The 16,867-nt window shown below is 49.6% G+C and overlaps 1 protein-coding gene across 1 annotated transcript in view; it reads right to left on the bottom strand.

Annotated features, from left to right (window-relative positions):
• LOC116950203 (somatomedin-B and thrombospondin type-1 domain-containing protein-like) overlaps positions 1 to 16,867 on the bottom strand; it is a 40,284-nt gene that overhangs the window by 9,570 nt on the left and 13,847 nt on the right. The window contains exons 2-3 of the mRNA XM_032967806.2: positions 2,488 to 2,673; positions 1,598 to 1,688 (exon numbers count right to left, since the gene is read on the bottom strand). Of these exons, the coding sequence (XP_032823697.2) occupies positions 1,598 to 1,688; positions 2,488 to 2,673 (277 nt within the window). The remainder of the gene's footprint in view (positions 1 to 1,597; positions 1,689 to 2,487; positions 2,674 to 16,867) is intronic.

Here is a 16,867-nt window from a genome sequence, read left to right on the forward strand (position 1 = left end):
GTTCGTAGTGCAGCACGTTATATCCTCTGCCACCATGGCTTTACTAGATAAAATAATAACTGAAGATAATGGTAATATCATGGGACCTCCCCTTTGCCTGTACCAAAACATGATAATAGGTTTTCCCCTTTTTTCAACGTTTTAACTTCACTTGACTCCTATGTTTGTCGTGGTCAAATCTTGTAATCAAGGCGGCGTCAACTTCCCGTTGTCCAAACGAGTTATTTACTCTTTAGTGCACTTAAAAATAAAACCGTTGTTTTAAAAAAAAAGAATTTTAAGGAGTTTATTCTGGCAACAAAACAGGTGTTAAGATGTTAAAACACCAAACTGAAACCTTTTTCAAGGAATCATGTCTGCATTAACCACAATACTTGTGGTCAGAATGCAAACAAAAAAAACACTGATATTATATGCAAAGGCGTCCTCTGGTGTAACACCGTTTGAGACGAGGCTCTAAAGAAAGCTGTCCCTGGTGCGGACCAATCAGTTTCAAGGACAATGCATATATTATCAGAGTATATTTTTGTTTGCATTCCGACCACAAGCATTGTGGTTAATGCAGACATGATTCCTTGTAAAAGGTTTCAGTTTGGTGTTTTAACATCTTAACACCTGTTTTGTTGCCAGAAAAAAAAGGGAAAACCCTATTATCATAATGGTAACAAATGGCACGGATGTTCATTGGCCAGGAAAGCCTTACCGTGTCTCAGGACTCATTTTCATGGTGGCCCTAAATTGGGTTTGACAAATCCTATTCGTGAGGTGGCTTTGTGTAGGAAGAATCCAAAGCACCCAGAGAAAACCCACCACACATCTACGCGCAGAAATATGCAAGAATCGAATCTTTCACTCCAGATCTCCGGACCACCCTCGTAACTCCAGCCTACAACAGTGACACCAACCGGGTAAGTTTCGCGTCCATCTACTAAACGGGCTCGAACCAGCTGCTTAGCTTTTGGGATCTGGCGAATTTTAAGCACATTCAGGGTGTAATGCCACGCGCAGCCTGTGTGCATCAATCTACTGCCGGAGGAGGGCTTGCCAACACCATGCGGGCAGTGAGAGCCATCAGATTACACTTCACCAAAATGCGCAGTATAGGCTGGTGAAGGTGGGGGCCGGTTGTGGTTGTGGGGTGGGTGGTGACAGCAACAATGGGATTTGCTGCAGTGCCCCCGACTGTCCAGAGAATCTGCTACACGAGTCTAATGCTCGGTGGCCATCTATCAAAGCTCTAATCCAGGCTTTAAAAAATCGGATCAGCTCCGGGCGTCCGATAGGATCGGGCGATATCGTCACGGGCTGTGAGATCAGGAGGTCCGAATTTAGGGTGAACTTCGGCACTTCAGTTTGCGGTCGACCTTCGAAGTGGACTGCGACCCTCAAATGAATGGCGCCGCCCGGATGGTCGCCCCCCGCCCCCCGCCCCCCCCTCCCCCCACCGTGATACGTGGCTCAAACAAATCACTCGAGACGCCGGAATGACAGCAAGACGAGTTTATATGAATGCGGTCACGTCTGGTGCAATGGTCCTCCGCTAACTTACGCGTTATGAATGAATCGGCGTCGTTTTGCTAAACATCGGAATCCTCACCTGGTCGCGGGCTCATTTTTCATCATGTGGGGCCTCTTCCAGGGGTCGTTTGTGCTCCGTGTGTAGTAATTTGGCAGCAGCTGGGCCACTTCTGCGGTGCGAATGTCAAGAGGGACACAGAGAGAGACGTTGGTAGAGTGCAGTGCACCCGACGGTAAATGGTATCGGGTCGCATCGTCAACGGTCACACAAAATGTTACGACATGCCCACAAAAAAATATATTTTCCGAATGTTATTGGTTTTTTTTATCGCTATCTAAGGAAGGTAAGCTGAGTGTCTCTAAGAACAGCGCACCAAGATGACACCACCGAGGGGTTCCAATCCAGGTTTCTGTCACCTGTGATTAAACCAGATGCCCAAATCGTGGCACGCAAAAATAACCCATCGCATTAAATTTAGTTCTGCGCTGAATGTTACAAAATTCCAGATCTGAGAATTTTTTTTTTTAATGCTTTGAATGTCATCCAAAGAACATTACCCTCTGTGTGATAGGGCAGTTGGGAAAGTGCCGCCCCCTACTGTGTGCATCAGAGGTAGCTCTGCGATATCTACTTCAGTGGGCCGCTCTGTCAGACAATGAATGGGTCCGCACTGCTCTGCAAAAGATCCGGATGGAAATTATTTGTCTCGTGACAGTAATTGGAATCTGAATATTTAGACTGGAGGAATCCGATGAGCCATGAAGCGCCTTTTCACACATTGCAAGTCCACACAATGCCGGGTATAAAAATGGGGAAGTTACAAGAAGAAGAAGAAGAAGAAAAAGGCACACGGTGATCTTAATAATTACCCAAACCAGCTGTGCGCTGGCGGAATTGGTACAGGCGATCCTTAATTTCATGTTACGCCACTGGAGGTGGCCGTCTCGCCAACGTGCCGTGCCGTTCACCTCGTATGCCCTGGCACAGCTGGAGCGAGTGGCTGTAGCAGCCCTGGCGCTGGCGCAGGTGGGGACACTTGGCTCCACCGTTGTGCGGAGGCACCGTCACCTGGCGAATGCGTTCCCGGCTGCCCACGCCGCACGCGCTGCTGCAAGGGGACCAGGCGCCCCAGCCCAGCACCGCGCAGTCTGTGGCTGCAACCACGACGAGACAACGTTAACAGGGGGGGGCACATACGAGGCAAACTCGGGCAATGCAAATGACAATTATTTTCAACAGATTTTGCAGCGGGGGTGAGGCTTCTTAAATTAAATGCCGCTGGGTAGAAATGTGTTGTTGGTAAGTGCACGCCTGCATACATGGGTAGGGAAATGTCACTGAAAAAAAATACTTAATTACAATGTTATGACCACACAATGCTGTTGTGAAGCATTGTGTGTCAATGAAACTAAAAAAACCAAACTCCGATTTGACTCATCCACGACCGCAGCGCGGAGCCTGCAAGTTCAAATCTCTGTTGGGGATTGACTCTGGCCCCAGAATTCCTCCGGGATGGACAAAGTATGCACCACTTTACAAGAAGTCATCGGCCGTCGTCTTCTCCCCCAGGCGCCGCTCGCCATGTAAAATGCTGGCCTCAACCGTGGGACCGTGGAATTTCCACCAGCGGCTGCCAACAACGGACCGGCACAGACGCGCGATGTACGTTTGAGAAGGCGCTATCGATGTGCCCGTCACGTCGGCAAATTACGCAGCAATCCATGTATTAGGTACACCACACACTTCGTGCGATCCTTCTCAAAAGCTGCTTTAATTTTTGTTTTATTTTACCGGGTAAGGCCCATTGAACTTGATAGTTCCTTTTCAGAAGTGACCCGACCACAAATGATAGCTCACACGAAGTTGGATAATATTTGAGATTTATAGCAGCCAAATGGCAGGTGCCGTGTAGAACCTTTTGAAAGTGAAATCTCGTTTCCGATGAAACTTCTGCCGATTAATTTTCAGCGAAGGAGTCCACCAACGGGCCGCCCTGCATGAAAACGCAAAAAAAGTTCGACTTTCGTGGACACTTTTCGTCAAATTTCGGCCCACGTCCTCGGCTGGTGGTTTTACAAAGGGCGCTCCCGCGCACGTTCGCGACGTGTTGCCGGGCTCGCGGCGTCGGTACCGTTCCACCGACGGCGCGCGCCGCGTGCATGGCGGACAGAAGGAATTCGATGCCAGCACGGCGCGTCGTTGTTTTGACACCACCATTTCCATCGTAAGATTATGCGTGGGGGTGGAGGGGGAGATATTGAATGCCCCTTGCAAAGGATAAACAAAGCCCCTGGGGCTAATGGGTAGAGGCTCGGTGCGTTTTTTTTTCCCCAGCGTGCCACACGAGAGAGTCTCATGAAAGGCAAGTGTGCGTGCGTCTCCGTTTGGATCTCGGGAGCGGTGGTGCAGCGGTTAAGAGTCCTGCGCTACAAGCCCGGCAACCGGAGTTCGATTCTCGCTCACGGCTGCCACCAGCAATGATTATCTGAACCGGTCCTGGGCATCAACCAGGTCAACTCGGACTCAAATGAGACAAAGGCAGCTAGGCGTGGCGCTGGACACCCAAGCCCTCGTGTGCCGTGCCAGCCTTCTGTAGGTGCTCGCTAACAGCACTTGCCCAACAAGTCTGTGAAGGCTATACAGGGGACCTTTGCCTTGGGAGCAAGGCTGTTTACTGCAAGTCGTTCCAGCTCAGTTATGCACTGCGGGACATTTTACAGAGCGAATGCAGTCCACGGCGGATCTCCGTGACCCTCACGGACAGCTGGGATTTGTGACCTCCCCCACATTCCCCTTGCAGCCACGAAAATTTTCACTTAAATCACACGGCCCACTCATCAGCTGGATTGAATCTGGGATTTTTTTGTGCGTGTTTGGGCTCCTCGAGTCCTTCACTTGGCTCGTTTGCTCCAATTGCACTCACGAACACAGGCCTCTGGACAAACTCTCCGCTGCCGTAGGAATGTGGAATTCCCACAGCTGGGCACAAGGGAGATAGGGCGCCGTCTCAACGGCCATCGGAGCAGGAAAGGACTTTGACTTTCATGTCGTGCGCCTCTCTGTGGCAGAAGGCTTTTTGACGTTAAGTTTTGCTTGCGCTTTAAGCGGCTCGTTTAAACCAGGAAAGCCGTCACTCAGTCTGAACTCTTTTTCAGGAGGGTCCTGCCAAGTGTTTTTGCAGTTAGGGGGGGGGGGGATGTTGCCGTCACGCCAATGGAGTAGTTTACAGGTAATTTTTCAATATTTGGATGCGGTTTGGCCAATACCAGTTGCGTTGCATTGTACGTGGGGGTGTTGGTGGTTAACTATAGGAAGAAGCCATAAAATCCGGCAGAAAACCCATGCCGAACAAGGGGGAGGGACATTACGAACTCCACACAGACGGCACGAGTCGGACATCGAACCCAGCCCCCTTTTTTGCCGTGAGGCACAAGTGTTGGCCACCGTACTCACCCCTGCCGTCTTGTCTCGAAATTTAAAGCAAAAGTGAGAGGCACTTCTACGGCTGGCGTTTTTCCACAGGAAAGTAAAAAAAAAACAAGAGAATAAACTACGCTATCGTATTGTAATAACAGTCGATGTGAAAATGTTTAGCGGGAGTCAATTTCGGGCCATTCTTCAAAAAGAGACCACAACAATTTACATTGCACAGTCTGTAGGAATCGTTGTAATGAACCAAACAAACGTGCTATCTAAGATAAAGCCGAGTTATGCTGCCGAGACGGTTTATGAAATTCTCTCGTCGCTATGAAATAGCACGCATGCATAAGCTACGTAAAACACAAAACCACATGTCCTCTTGAATTGTGTAGAGTCTTCAAAGCGGGCATGCGCCATCGTAGGGGTAGATTTATGGCAGCTCGGGGGAGGGGGGGGGGCACTTCTTTAGAAGTTTCGACGAGCAGACATCCACTTTAGAGCCACACAAAATATCCACTTAGCCCAGCGGTGCTCAACACCACGTCTAGTATGGTAGCCCCTCAAATTGTGACCACCGGTCCCACCACCCCCGCCTCCCGGCTTCCCTCTGCCACCACCCAGATTACAAACGTCACAATACCCAGAGAGATGACACGACATGTCCACGCCTCCAAGTCTGCCTGTACGGCGTCGGTAACGGCGTGCGTTTCATGGTTGCGGTGCATCAGCATGCTTTGTGTTGGTCAGGAATTGTATTCGCGTTGTGTATAGATCACCTCGTTTTAGAGAAGAGCCTCCATGAGGCAGGTAGTACAGAACCTGCTTCTGAGAGTTCCCTTCAAGTGAACTGGTTTAAGCAGCACGCTCGGAGGCACAATTTCATACATGCCCTGCTACAGATAAAGGTTTGGTCACATGGCAAGCTAACGTTTATTTTCTTTGGTTCTTTCGGTAAAGTGAGCGCTGTCCTCCAGACAGTCTCTTCCCTTCACCTGATGAAGGCCGCTTGTGTTGTGGCCGAAACGTCGTGAGAATTTTATTGTGTTATTTTATTTTATCAATTTATTATTTTATTCTCATTCTACGTGACTTTACCGAAAGAACCAAAGAAAATGAATCCTTGCAGTCACGAAAGCTTTAAATCGAAATCTAATGTTTATTATTAATACTATTCCGAGAGATGAAATGTATCCAATTTCAGTAGGAGGCGGGGGGGGGGAAACAAATTTATTGCAATGTTTTTTAAGTGACCCAAGCTCAGACCATCAACTCAATACACTTGCAGATTACGGGGCTGACGCAAAACGGATTCGAACCCAGGGTTCTTCAGCCCTGAGCCACCCGGCCACGTCAGTTCAACCGTTCTGTGCGTTCACAGTTTCAGCTGGCAACGATGGTGCATAATGTAACTTATAAGCGAGTACACCACTCATAGTCCAACATGCCTGGCGAGCGTGGAAGAGCAGGCCAATACCTTGTTAGAGGGGCTCATGAGCTCCCACTAAATGGAAGTTCTTCTGCAAGCAGTGATGTGAACAAGCAATTGCAGGGCTGCACCTTTAACTTTCCTTTATTATTATTATTATTATTATAAAAAAAGCATATTTAAACATTGCCGAGTTGCGTTCAACGCCACTTTAAAAATAAACAGGGCGATTGAGTGCTATTCCTCACAGGCCAAGGGCCACTTCTCTGATGGATTACATCAGCGTCTCGCAATGGTGTCCAATAGCGCAGCGGTCGTGCCTCGTGTGTTACGCGTGGCACCTGCGGTTTTCCCAGCGTCATGACACCACTTGGCACGGGGAAAACTAAAACTTTTTTTTATTTTTTCCACGTAAAGCCCGCAGGGCTATGAGCCCTTTTTCAGAAGTGACCTTGCCACAAATATACGTATATTTAACTTTTGCACCGCGCATGGCCAACCGTGCTAAATCCGGAGGTGCGACAGCTCAACTAAGTGGCTTACATGGAAATTTATAGCGGCCAAATAATCTGAAAAAACGCACGTTTCTAAAATGTGGAGGGAAAAAGTCAGAGGACCCGGAGTGAAACTCACGCGACCATGGGGAGAAACACAAACTCGGAATATTACAGGCTTCGTCAGGGTCGGGATCGAACCCACACACGACTTCCTGCAGACCAGGCTAAGGAGATAACATCTCGCCACCACAGCACCTTACAGCGGCCAACGGCACTCATGCCGAGACGAGGCCATCAGTAAGAAGCACGGTCATGCACCGGGCTGTCAAAAGTCGCTCATTTTCTGTTACGTAACATGTTGAGAGATTAAAAGTGTCAGTAAAACATGCCTTAGCCAGGTAGGCTAAAAACTAATTTTTATTTTATATATATTACACAAATGAACTACTCATTTGCACAAAGTCATGTGCCGGTATAAATGAGGTGGGGTTACAATGCATCTGTAGTGGCATCGGTGGAGGCCACGGCACGAGGTATAAGCCGCCCTGTGTTCGGTACGATGCGCGCCGCTCACACCAGCCACGTGCAGTGCCAGCCTCTGGCGCTTAGGGGGCGAGAGCGCCAGGGACGGTGCAGGGGTTCGCACTGGGCCATGGCACTCCAGGTGAACCCGGAGGCCTGGTGATCAGAGGTACCGGCCAAGGGGCCCCAAGGAGGGGGCTGGGGGGACCACGGGACCATGACCAGGTCCCTCTCGAAGGCTCGAGAAGGGAGGCGTGGGGCCAGGGGCGGAGGAAGCCCCGGGACTGGCAATATGAGCCGGACCCCTGAACGGGTGGAGGAGCTGTTGCAAGACTGAAGACAGAAGCCGTCACCCGGAGAAGACCTGCCCGACGAGAGGACCCGGACCCGAGTCAGGGTCCGGGTCCGGGATAGCCACCCCGTGTGAGCTAGGGTGAGCTAGGGTTAGCCAGCCCGTGTGAGCTAGGGTGAGCTAGCCCGTGTGAGCTAGGGTTAGCTAGCCTGTGTGAGCTAGGGTGAGCTAGCCCGTGTGAGCTAGGGTGAGCTAGGGTTAGCCAGCCCGTGTGAGCTAGGGTGAGCTAGGGTTAGCCAGCCCGTGTGAGCTAGGGTTAGCCAGCCCGTGTGAGCTAGGGTTAGCTAGCCCGTGTGAGCTAGGGTTAGCTAGCCTGTGTGAGCTCGGGTTAGCCAGCCCGTGTGAGCTAGGGTTAGCTAGCCCGTGTGAGCTCAGGTTAGCTAGCCCGTGTGAGCTCGGGTTAGCCAGCCCGTGTGAGCTCGGGTTAGCTAGCCCGTGTGAGCTCGGGTTAGCCAGCCCGTGTGAGCTAGCCCGTGTGAGCTGGCCCGTGTGAGCTAGCCCGTGTGAGCTAGCCCGTGTGAGCTAGCCCGTGTGAGCTCGGGTTAGCCAGCCCGCGTGAGCTCGGGTTAGCCAACCCGCGTGAGTTAGGGTTAGCTAGCCCGTGTGAGCTAGGGTTAGCTAGCCCGTGTGAGCTAGGGTTAGCTAGCTCGTCTGAGCTAGGGTTAGCTAGCCCGTGTGAGCTAGGGTTAGCCAACCTCGCGTGAGTTAGGGTTAGCTAGCCCGCGTGAGCTAGGGTTAGCTAGCCCGTGTGAGCTAGGGTTAGCTAGCCCGTGTGAGCTAGGGTTAGCCAGCCCGTGTGAGCTTGGGATAGCTAGCCCGTGTGAGCTAGGGTTAGCTAGCCCGTGTGAGCTCGGGTTAGCTAGCCCCTGTGAGCTAGGGTTAGCTAGCCCGTGTGAGCTAGGGTTAGCTAGCCCGTGTGAGCTCGGGTTAGCTAGCCCGTGTGAGCTAGGGTGAGCTAGCCCGTGTGAGCTCGGGTGAGCTAGGGTGAGATAGCCCGTGTGAGCTAGGGTGAGCTAGGGTGAGATAGCCCGTGTGAGCTAGGGTTAGCTAGCCCGTGTGAGCTAGGGTGAGCTAGGGTGAGCTAGGGTTAGTTAGGGTTAGCTATCCCGTGTGAGCTAGGGTGAGCTAGCCCGTGTGAGCTCGGGTGAGCTAGGGTGAGCTAGCCCGTGTGAGCTAGGGTGAGATAGCCCGTGTGAGCTAGGGTTAGCTAGCCCGTGTGAGCTAGGGTGAGCTATGGTTAGCTAGCTCGTGTGAGCTAGGGTGAGCTAGGGTTAGTTAGGGTTAGCTAGCCCGTGTGAGCTAGGGTGAGCTAGGGTGAGCTAGGGTTAGCTAGCCCGTGTGAGCTAGGGTGAGCTAGGGTGAGAGCTAGCCCGGAGGAGATACTTCCCTAGGGGAGCTGGTGAAGGGGCAGTTATACCCCTTCGTGTTTTAGGGATTATTGTGAAATAAACGTGTTGCCTCCAAAGAAGTCTCTGCCTCCCTCGTGTGAACCACTACACATAGATTCGTCAATCAAATATGATTATTGCACGTGCGAATGAGAATTGAGAGTCAATAGTGTAAATTGCGTTTTCGTATGGCGGACAACCACTGTTGACTTCCAACAGAGGGCCGATAGGCTGAATAAACCAGCTGGGTTGTACTTGCGATGCATGAATATTAAATTGCGCGTGTGTGACAATGTGGGGAGCGGTGGTGCAGCGGTTAGCACGCTGCACTACAAACCCAGCAACCCGGATTCCATTCCCGCTCACGGCCAACACCAGTGACGATTATGTGAACCGGTCCTGGGCATCTCCTAGGTCCATTCAGCCTCAAATGAGTACCTGTCGTGGTGTGTAAACATCGCCACTAGGGAGACAAAGGCGGCCGGGCGTGGTGCTGTCCACCCACTCCCTTGTATACCGATCCAGCCTTCACAGGTGCTCGCTAACAGCACGTGACCCAAAAGTATGTTAGGTTGTACGGGAGATCTTTTTTCTTTACAATCAAATATGCTTCATTCAAATGGTTTGCAGATATGACATTTACTGAAACAGTGCAAACCGCATCAACGGGATGGGGAAAGGTGACAAAGACAATGCAAACGGGACCTGCTAAGCGACACAAAGCAGAAGAAATCGTCGAAATTCCGATGAATTGCTTCTGGCGGGAGTATACTTAAATATGCCTTGTGCAATGTGTATCGTATGCGTTTTACTCAATTACACAGCACAATCGCGTATCGAGTCCCGTATTTTTTCCCCTCTCCAAAAGTGAGACATTGACCAGGCGTCTGCTTACAGCACGACTTAACCGCGAGGAGTTTTTGTGCACCACACAAATTCCTGAAAATATCCTCTCAAGATAAATCGTTAACCTCTTGCGCAAACTCATTGCGGGCTCGCAAGGACGGAGCGCCACAGCAGACCGTTGCGGCTTGAGTTGTTCAAACAAAAAAAAACGCCGCTACAGTTGGGAGGTGGCCGGGAGGCTCTGTGATCAGAGAGAAATCAGCCAGGAACGCCGAGCTCCTCAATTCAAATGCTCAATTTCAGCCACCTGCGATCGAACCCAAACTCTCATTAGCGCTGCCGTAAAGACGTTTTGGGCAGTGGCCCTCCTTCCATAGTAGGCGCCACGGTGGCGAGATGTTAACTACCTCGCCAGGTGTACAGGAGGTCGTGGGTTTGATCCAGACCCTGACGCCTGAATGGTATGGAGTTTGCGTGCCTCTCTCTCTCTCCCGTGGTCGCGTGGATTTTCCGCCGGTTCCCCCGGATTTTCCCACCAAATTTAGAGTCATCGTGCGTTTTGAGTGTTTGGCTGCTGTAACTTTCCACACGACAAGCCACTTCGTTGAGCTATCATTTGTGGCCAGGTCGCTTCTTAAAAAGAGCTGCAAAGCTCAGTCAGCCTTAACAGGTAAAAATAAAATAATAAAATAGTTTTTAATTAGGCAATAAAACAGATTATCCGGCGATGCTGTTGCATTGGCAGTGGTGAAACAAGCACAAGTAACAAAAAACCCACCCGCATTCCTCAATAACACTGTGGTCTTGAAAAGAGAACATATAGTGGGTAACGTTTCGGGCGATGGTCCTCCTTCAGAGCACATTACATAGAGAGGCCAGAGAGACCGAGTGGATGAGAGTTGGAGGACCCACAGTGTGAAGTGCAGTCTACAATTTGTATCCACTCCGTGTCACTGGACTCGAATTCAGAATATGTATTTCTACTGGAGGAATCCGATGAGCTATAAAGCTCTTTTTTCACAGACGTCCAGTAAGGGGCAGGTCAAAAACGTGACCACAACAAACAATACAAAAACAGAACACGACAGACTCAACGTGATGCTCACCACAAAAGAGAACCCAGATGATTGTGAGCTTTCGTCATTTTGCTGACAAGGATGAAATGAGTAGGCGTGAAATGTTGTACATCGAGGACGGCGGATGAAACCCCCGATTCGATCCCAGGATTCCAGCGGTGCTGGCCCGGTGCTGGCCCGCTTCGATCATTCAAATCGGCAGAATTTCAGAAAATTTCACCAGGCCACCCTTGGGTGCTGCCCCCCGAATCGCCCACCAACCTCGGCATGGGCACACAAATGTTGTGATCGACTTCCCCGCCGTACAGAAGAAGAAGTGCCCCTGACCACTGTGAGTCACTCGGCTCCCTATTCAAGGCATTTTTCATTTCACAAAGAGTTGCTTAGACATTTGGCAGCAATTCACCAGCACTAGCAGATACGGGGGGGGGAGGGGGGGGGAGGCGGGAATTACAACAATAACAAAATCATTCAATCTATTTATGCTGGAACAGCAATCGAGGATGCACAGTTGTTATAATGAGGCATTTGGATTGTCATTCTGTGGGGAATGATTAATTAAATGGGTTGGTTTGTATATTATGTCTGTATAGTTATATATACACACACAACGAAAAAAAAGTTTATTCATGACCTATCCAGCAAGAGAGCGGAACTTTAGCGCAGTGGTTAGTGCACTGCGCGATGACCCCGGCGATCCGAGTTCGATTCTCAACCACGGCAACATGAAAAAGGCGAGTGGTATCCCAACTGGTCCTGCGCCTGCCTCTTCAACCGCACTAACCGGCCTGGTGAAGTATGGTCAAACAACCCCATTTATAGACACAGCGAGGGGAGGCCTTCATCCATGCAGCAGTGTCTTGGCACAGGGCTGGAATTCATTATTGACCAGCAAGATCTCAACCCTAAAAAAACACGTATGCTCACTTGGTCCACTTACATTATTGTTACATGCACGGAGAAAAATGCACACCCGCAAAGAGTGGCCATTTACTGCACAATATTATGCAGACTCGGCAAATCACATCTTAAATCGTAAATTAGATTCATGCTACTTTACGAAGCTTTGCAAGCTCACCGGGCCAAAAGACCTACTACCGTGCCGCGCGTGATTAAATTTGTTTTAATTGTACCGAAACGTCCTTGTAAAATCTGCTTTGGAGTTTCGGACAATGCAGTGCCCATTTTTAGAGTAGTCTCAATTGCCCACTGATGATAATCCCATCCCGAGCAGGGGGGAAAAAAAAATACAAAAATAAACTGGCAATGCCATCGCTCATTCCGTACGTCTCTCTGCGATGACTCACTGGCTGGAATACATTTCAATCTGATTTTGACCTCTAAAACAAAATGCCATTATATTTGTTTTAAGTGGGGGTTGCTTTTGCCAGCTCATCAATAATACAGCGGCAACATAAGTAGCATGATAAGCAAACTGTCCTTGGAGTTGTTTCTCATGTTATGCGTGCATTGGAATTAAAGATGAGCTATTTAACAAACAAAAATTATTCCGTTACTTAATTGTACATTTGAGGGAATTCTCATTTGCAAAATGCTGAGGCGATCATTTTTGAAACATTGCGCACACGTTTTTGGCACCGACTTTACTTCTGTAGCTCCCCGATGCATCGTCTGGATGTACCGCGTGCAATTCGGCACGATGTCCGACGTTTCGCTATGTTGGCCGAGAGCCAACTTCAGGGACCGCCTTCAGCTCGAGAAGAAACCGAAGCAAAACCGTCGGGGCACGTGGACCGGGCACGGACGTCGTGGCAAAACCCGAAAAACACGGAGAGCCGTTTACTACAGCAGCACAAACGCAACAACAACAACAACAAAAAAACCTGCGGGGTGGAAAAAGCTTTTTTCTAAAAATACACAACTACCTGCACATTGTAAACTACGATCTCCAAAGCATGTCAAAATTCCATTAATCCTGAAGCGGCCGCAAAGCTTTCAGCTTTCACCAAGGTTACATAAAGCACTCTGAAGCATTAGTGCGGGCTGCGACCGCCAGCCAACCTTCGTGTGTGATCTCAGGCGCAGTGGAACGGAGTTCAACCTTTCGTCACCCATGACGAGCAAGTCAACGTTACTGTTCAATCGCAATCCGCACATCACGCTGAACCAGATGACAAAATTATTTATTAAGTGTGCAGTGCAGTGGAGTACTCTCTCTCTCTCTCTCTTATCCGATTGTGTTGCGCCAGGCGGAGAGGGATGTGTTGCACACTCGAAATGAAGGACGTGGGCAGGTCCTCCAAAACGTGGGCAAACACATTTATTGTGGTCAATCTGTAAGATGCAACAGCACGTGTGCCACACGCAGCAATCTTCACTGAGTCGCCATTAACCACGTGACTGGTGTACAAGGCCGGTTAATCAAGAACCCTGCCACCCCCCTACGGGCCCACCTCCATTATCGCATGCTGGTGTACACACGTGCATTGTTGTACTGCACAGCACATCAGGACTTTCATAGAACCACACACTTTACTCCCTTGCTGCACAAGGAAATAATTAAAAGAGTGATCCATTCCTAACGTGCCACAGATGGATGTTCGGGGCGGACTTTTTTAATTTGTACACACACTCATTCCCACCTTCTTGCGGAGCATTATGGGTTAAAGCATATACGGGCAAAAACTCGGTACTCCCTCTCCTCTTACAAAACACAAATGGTTTTCAGTCCGTCCACCTGCTGGCTGGTGATGTTGGTCAGCAAAGAAACTACTCCAAAGGATAAAAAAAAAGTTTCATTTAAAAATGGGGAGACACGGAATGGTAGGTTCTGTTTACGTTTAATCTGCATTCTAACGGTGCAGTGCAATCAAAACCTTGTTAATCCGTTTTAACGTGCGAGACGCTGGGGCAGATCCTGAAATCCGTGTTTACGTGCAAACCACTCCAGTTACGCGGGTGGAAGAGCTCAGATAACGGGATTCATCTTTCACCACTTTTGGAGGTCACCTCGTTTCACCATCATGATCATCACCATCATGATCATCATCAGCCATGGCCAAGCCACTGCTGGATGAAGGCATCCCCCAGCCGCCACCATCTTTCACTGTCCCCTCCCTCTACAAAGGACAAACATCTCAAGATAACTGGATGGATTTCCCACCACTACTAACAGTCGTTCCTTTTATCGGCACGAAGGCTCCGATGATAGGATTGATGCAGTACGAAACCACTTCTCGTGACTCATCCATTCCATGCAGAAGGCTCAGACAACAGGATAAACATAACACCATTTCTCGAGACACTCCTCTCTTACCCAAGCAAATGATGCACCCTAAACCGCATCCACTGCACACTAACAATGGCAGATGCAGACACCTGATGTACAAATGGAAAATGAAAAACCTCTCCAGTAGTGTGCAACTGTGGCAAGGGCGTGCGGTCGGGGGAGGCAGAGCCTCACCTATCATACTCCAATGAAAATAGCTGTTACTAAAAAACACAAATAAAATAAATATTAGGATTTTTCCACTGATCTGTGTTACAAATGTCATTTGTGTACGATTCCAATCATTTTTAAAGTAAAAATCGCCAAAAGTTGCGGAGCTCCGCTGAAAATACAGGAAGAGATGGGAGGTGAGGCAGCGACGAGCTCAGCCTCCCCTCTCATCTGCCACGCCCCCGTCCGTGAGGCCACGCCCCCGTCCGTGAGGCCACGCTCCCGTCCGTGAGGCAACGCCCCCGTCCGTGAGGTAACGCCCCGGTCCGTGAGGCCACGCCCCCGTCCGAGTGACTCTGGCTCTGACACTAGCCAGTGCCTCCCCAGCCATTGACCTCACCGCACGCCACTGGACTGTGGTCATCCAGAACAGACTGTACTGCGTGTAACGACAGAATTCCCCGATCCACAAAGACGAAGGAGACATGGCGATATGCTACTCCTGACGCGGTTAGTTGGTTTGACCACCCGAATGTCAAATTGCAGTTGTTGCTCTGTATCTACATCAGCTATACGACAGAAGCAGCAAAAAAGCTCGTATAAGAAGATTAATTTTGACTCCACGTGGAGACTCGGATAATGGAGAGCATCATTGTAACAAGAACAGAATTGTGCACAGATCAATTTAAAAACACCAAACAATAGCAAGACTGGACAGCACACAGATGGTTAAGCGGAATTTGATTACATTTTGGGTTTGGCCAACCACACAAACCCATCCACAAACATAATTGGGGCATCAGAGCGGAGTGCTTCTATTTAAATCACTGGCTGCTTTGGGGGAGGTGTGGGGGGGGTCGGGAACGTGGGTCAAGAAACGGCAGCATTCGGAGGCCGGGTGACTCACAGGTCACAGAGCACTGAGCAAGCACCGCCAAGAGTCTGGGTTCGGGCCCAGGTTTTAGCCGCCCGCGATACATTACGAGGTCGCATATTCATTACAGACAAAGTGCTCGCCACGGACGAACCACGACAACTTGAAGATCTCATCTCGGAGTATAAACCCATCATCACGCGGACTCCGGTCATCCTCGCAGCGGCGGTTTCTGGATAGCCATCGAACAAAGATGCGCTTCTGCGACCGTCTGGAATGCTCTTTCGATATTAGGAAGACACTGGAGCTATGCACTTTGAAAATTACCTGTGTTGAAAACGGTACGAAAGAAGTAAAACATTCATGCATACAAGACTGGGTTCTCGTGCGCGGCAAGTCGATAGTCCCAGCCAGGTTGCCAAATGACTGCACAAAAATCCCACCGTATGCAGGAATAGCTTTCCACCGAATTTGGTCAAATTCCAATCCCTTGAGAGTTAATACATCAATTTGACTGCCGCGTGGCGAGCGTTTGCGCGACCTCGGCCGTGTGACGGAAGGAAGGAAGGCAACGTGAAGGATTATTTGGTGGGGGGGGGGGAGCGAGAAGCCCTCTCAGCTGGTCTGGGTTGCACAAGGTCCACTGCTCGAGAGATTTCCGAATGGGTTCTTTTTCTCATGCCGTCACGATGACAGCACACTTGGAATAAAGCGGGGGGGGGTGGCAGTGGGGGACCCTAAACAAAAGTAAATAAATAAAATAGTCCACAGTATATTGACTCATTCTTAAGAATGTAAGACTGTGACTCTTTCAGTGTTGAATGTTTCAGAATTTCCAGCGTGCAAAACAACGTTTTATGGATTGCCTCGACATTTTATTTGACATTTAACCGTTTGATCATTTGACATTCGGACAAAAAAAATCTGTTTCGTGGTGAGAGGGGGTTCTCACCCCCCTCCCCACCCTTCACCGACTTTAGGGCAAATAAGATTCCTGTTGCAAAGCCACGTGTGCTTTATTTGTCTCCCTGTTCATCAAAATGCGTCAGGTTGCAAGCAGGGGAGGAGGGGGAAATCCACACGCGCACACGAACGAAATGTCTTAGCCCAAGAATGCTCGCTCAAAACAAAGACGTTGTCAAAAGAGCACCAGTACAACGTGCTTCTTGTATTTTCATTCCGAGACAAAGTACCCCCCCCCCGCCCACCCCGTGATTGTCAAATCCGCGGAATGCAAACACGCTGTACAGGTGTCGGACGTTTAAACGTTTGGTTAATGCTTGAGCTAAGAATATAAAAAATAGACTGATTTAACATAAAAAAATAAGCACACTCGATGTATACACTACATGAAGTGTAGAAACCCAGGCCTGCCTGGGCCTGTGCAGATTAAAGCGGAATGGGTCAGAGCGAGCGGTGGATGAGAGTGATTATAGACCAGGGAGTGGTTGAAGTAACAGAACACAAAGCAACTCACCGCACTATTCAAACGTGTGCACTCGACAATGACTACTCCCAAGGACTGTGCCAAGCGCTTTTGTGTGACA

Source organism: Petromyzon marinus, chromosome 38 (assembly GCF_048934315.1).
Source record: "Petromyzon marinus isolate PM22_M1 ecotype Great Lakes invasive population chromosome 38, UKy_Petmar_22M1.pri1.0, whole genome shotgun sequence".
Classification (NCBI taxonomy): domain Eukaryota; kingdom Metazoa; phylum Chordata; class Hyperoartia; order Petromyzontiformes; family Petromyzontidae; genus Petromyzon; species Petromyzon marinus.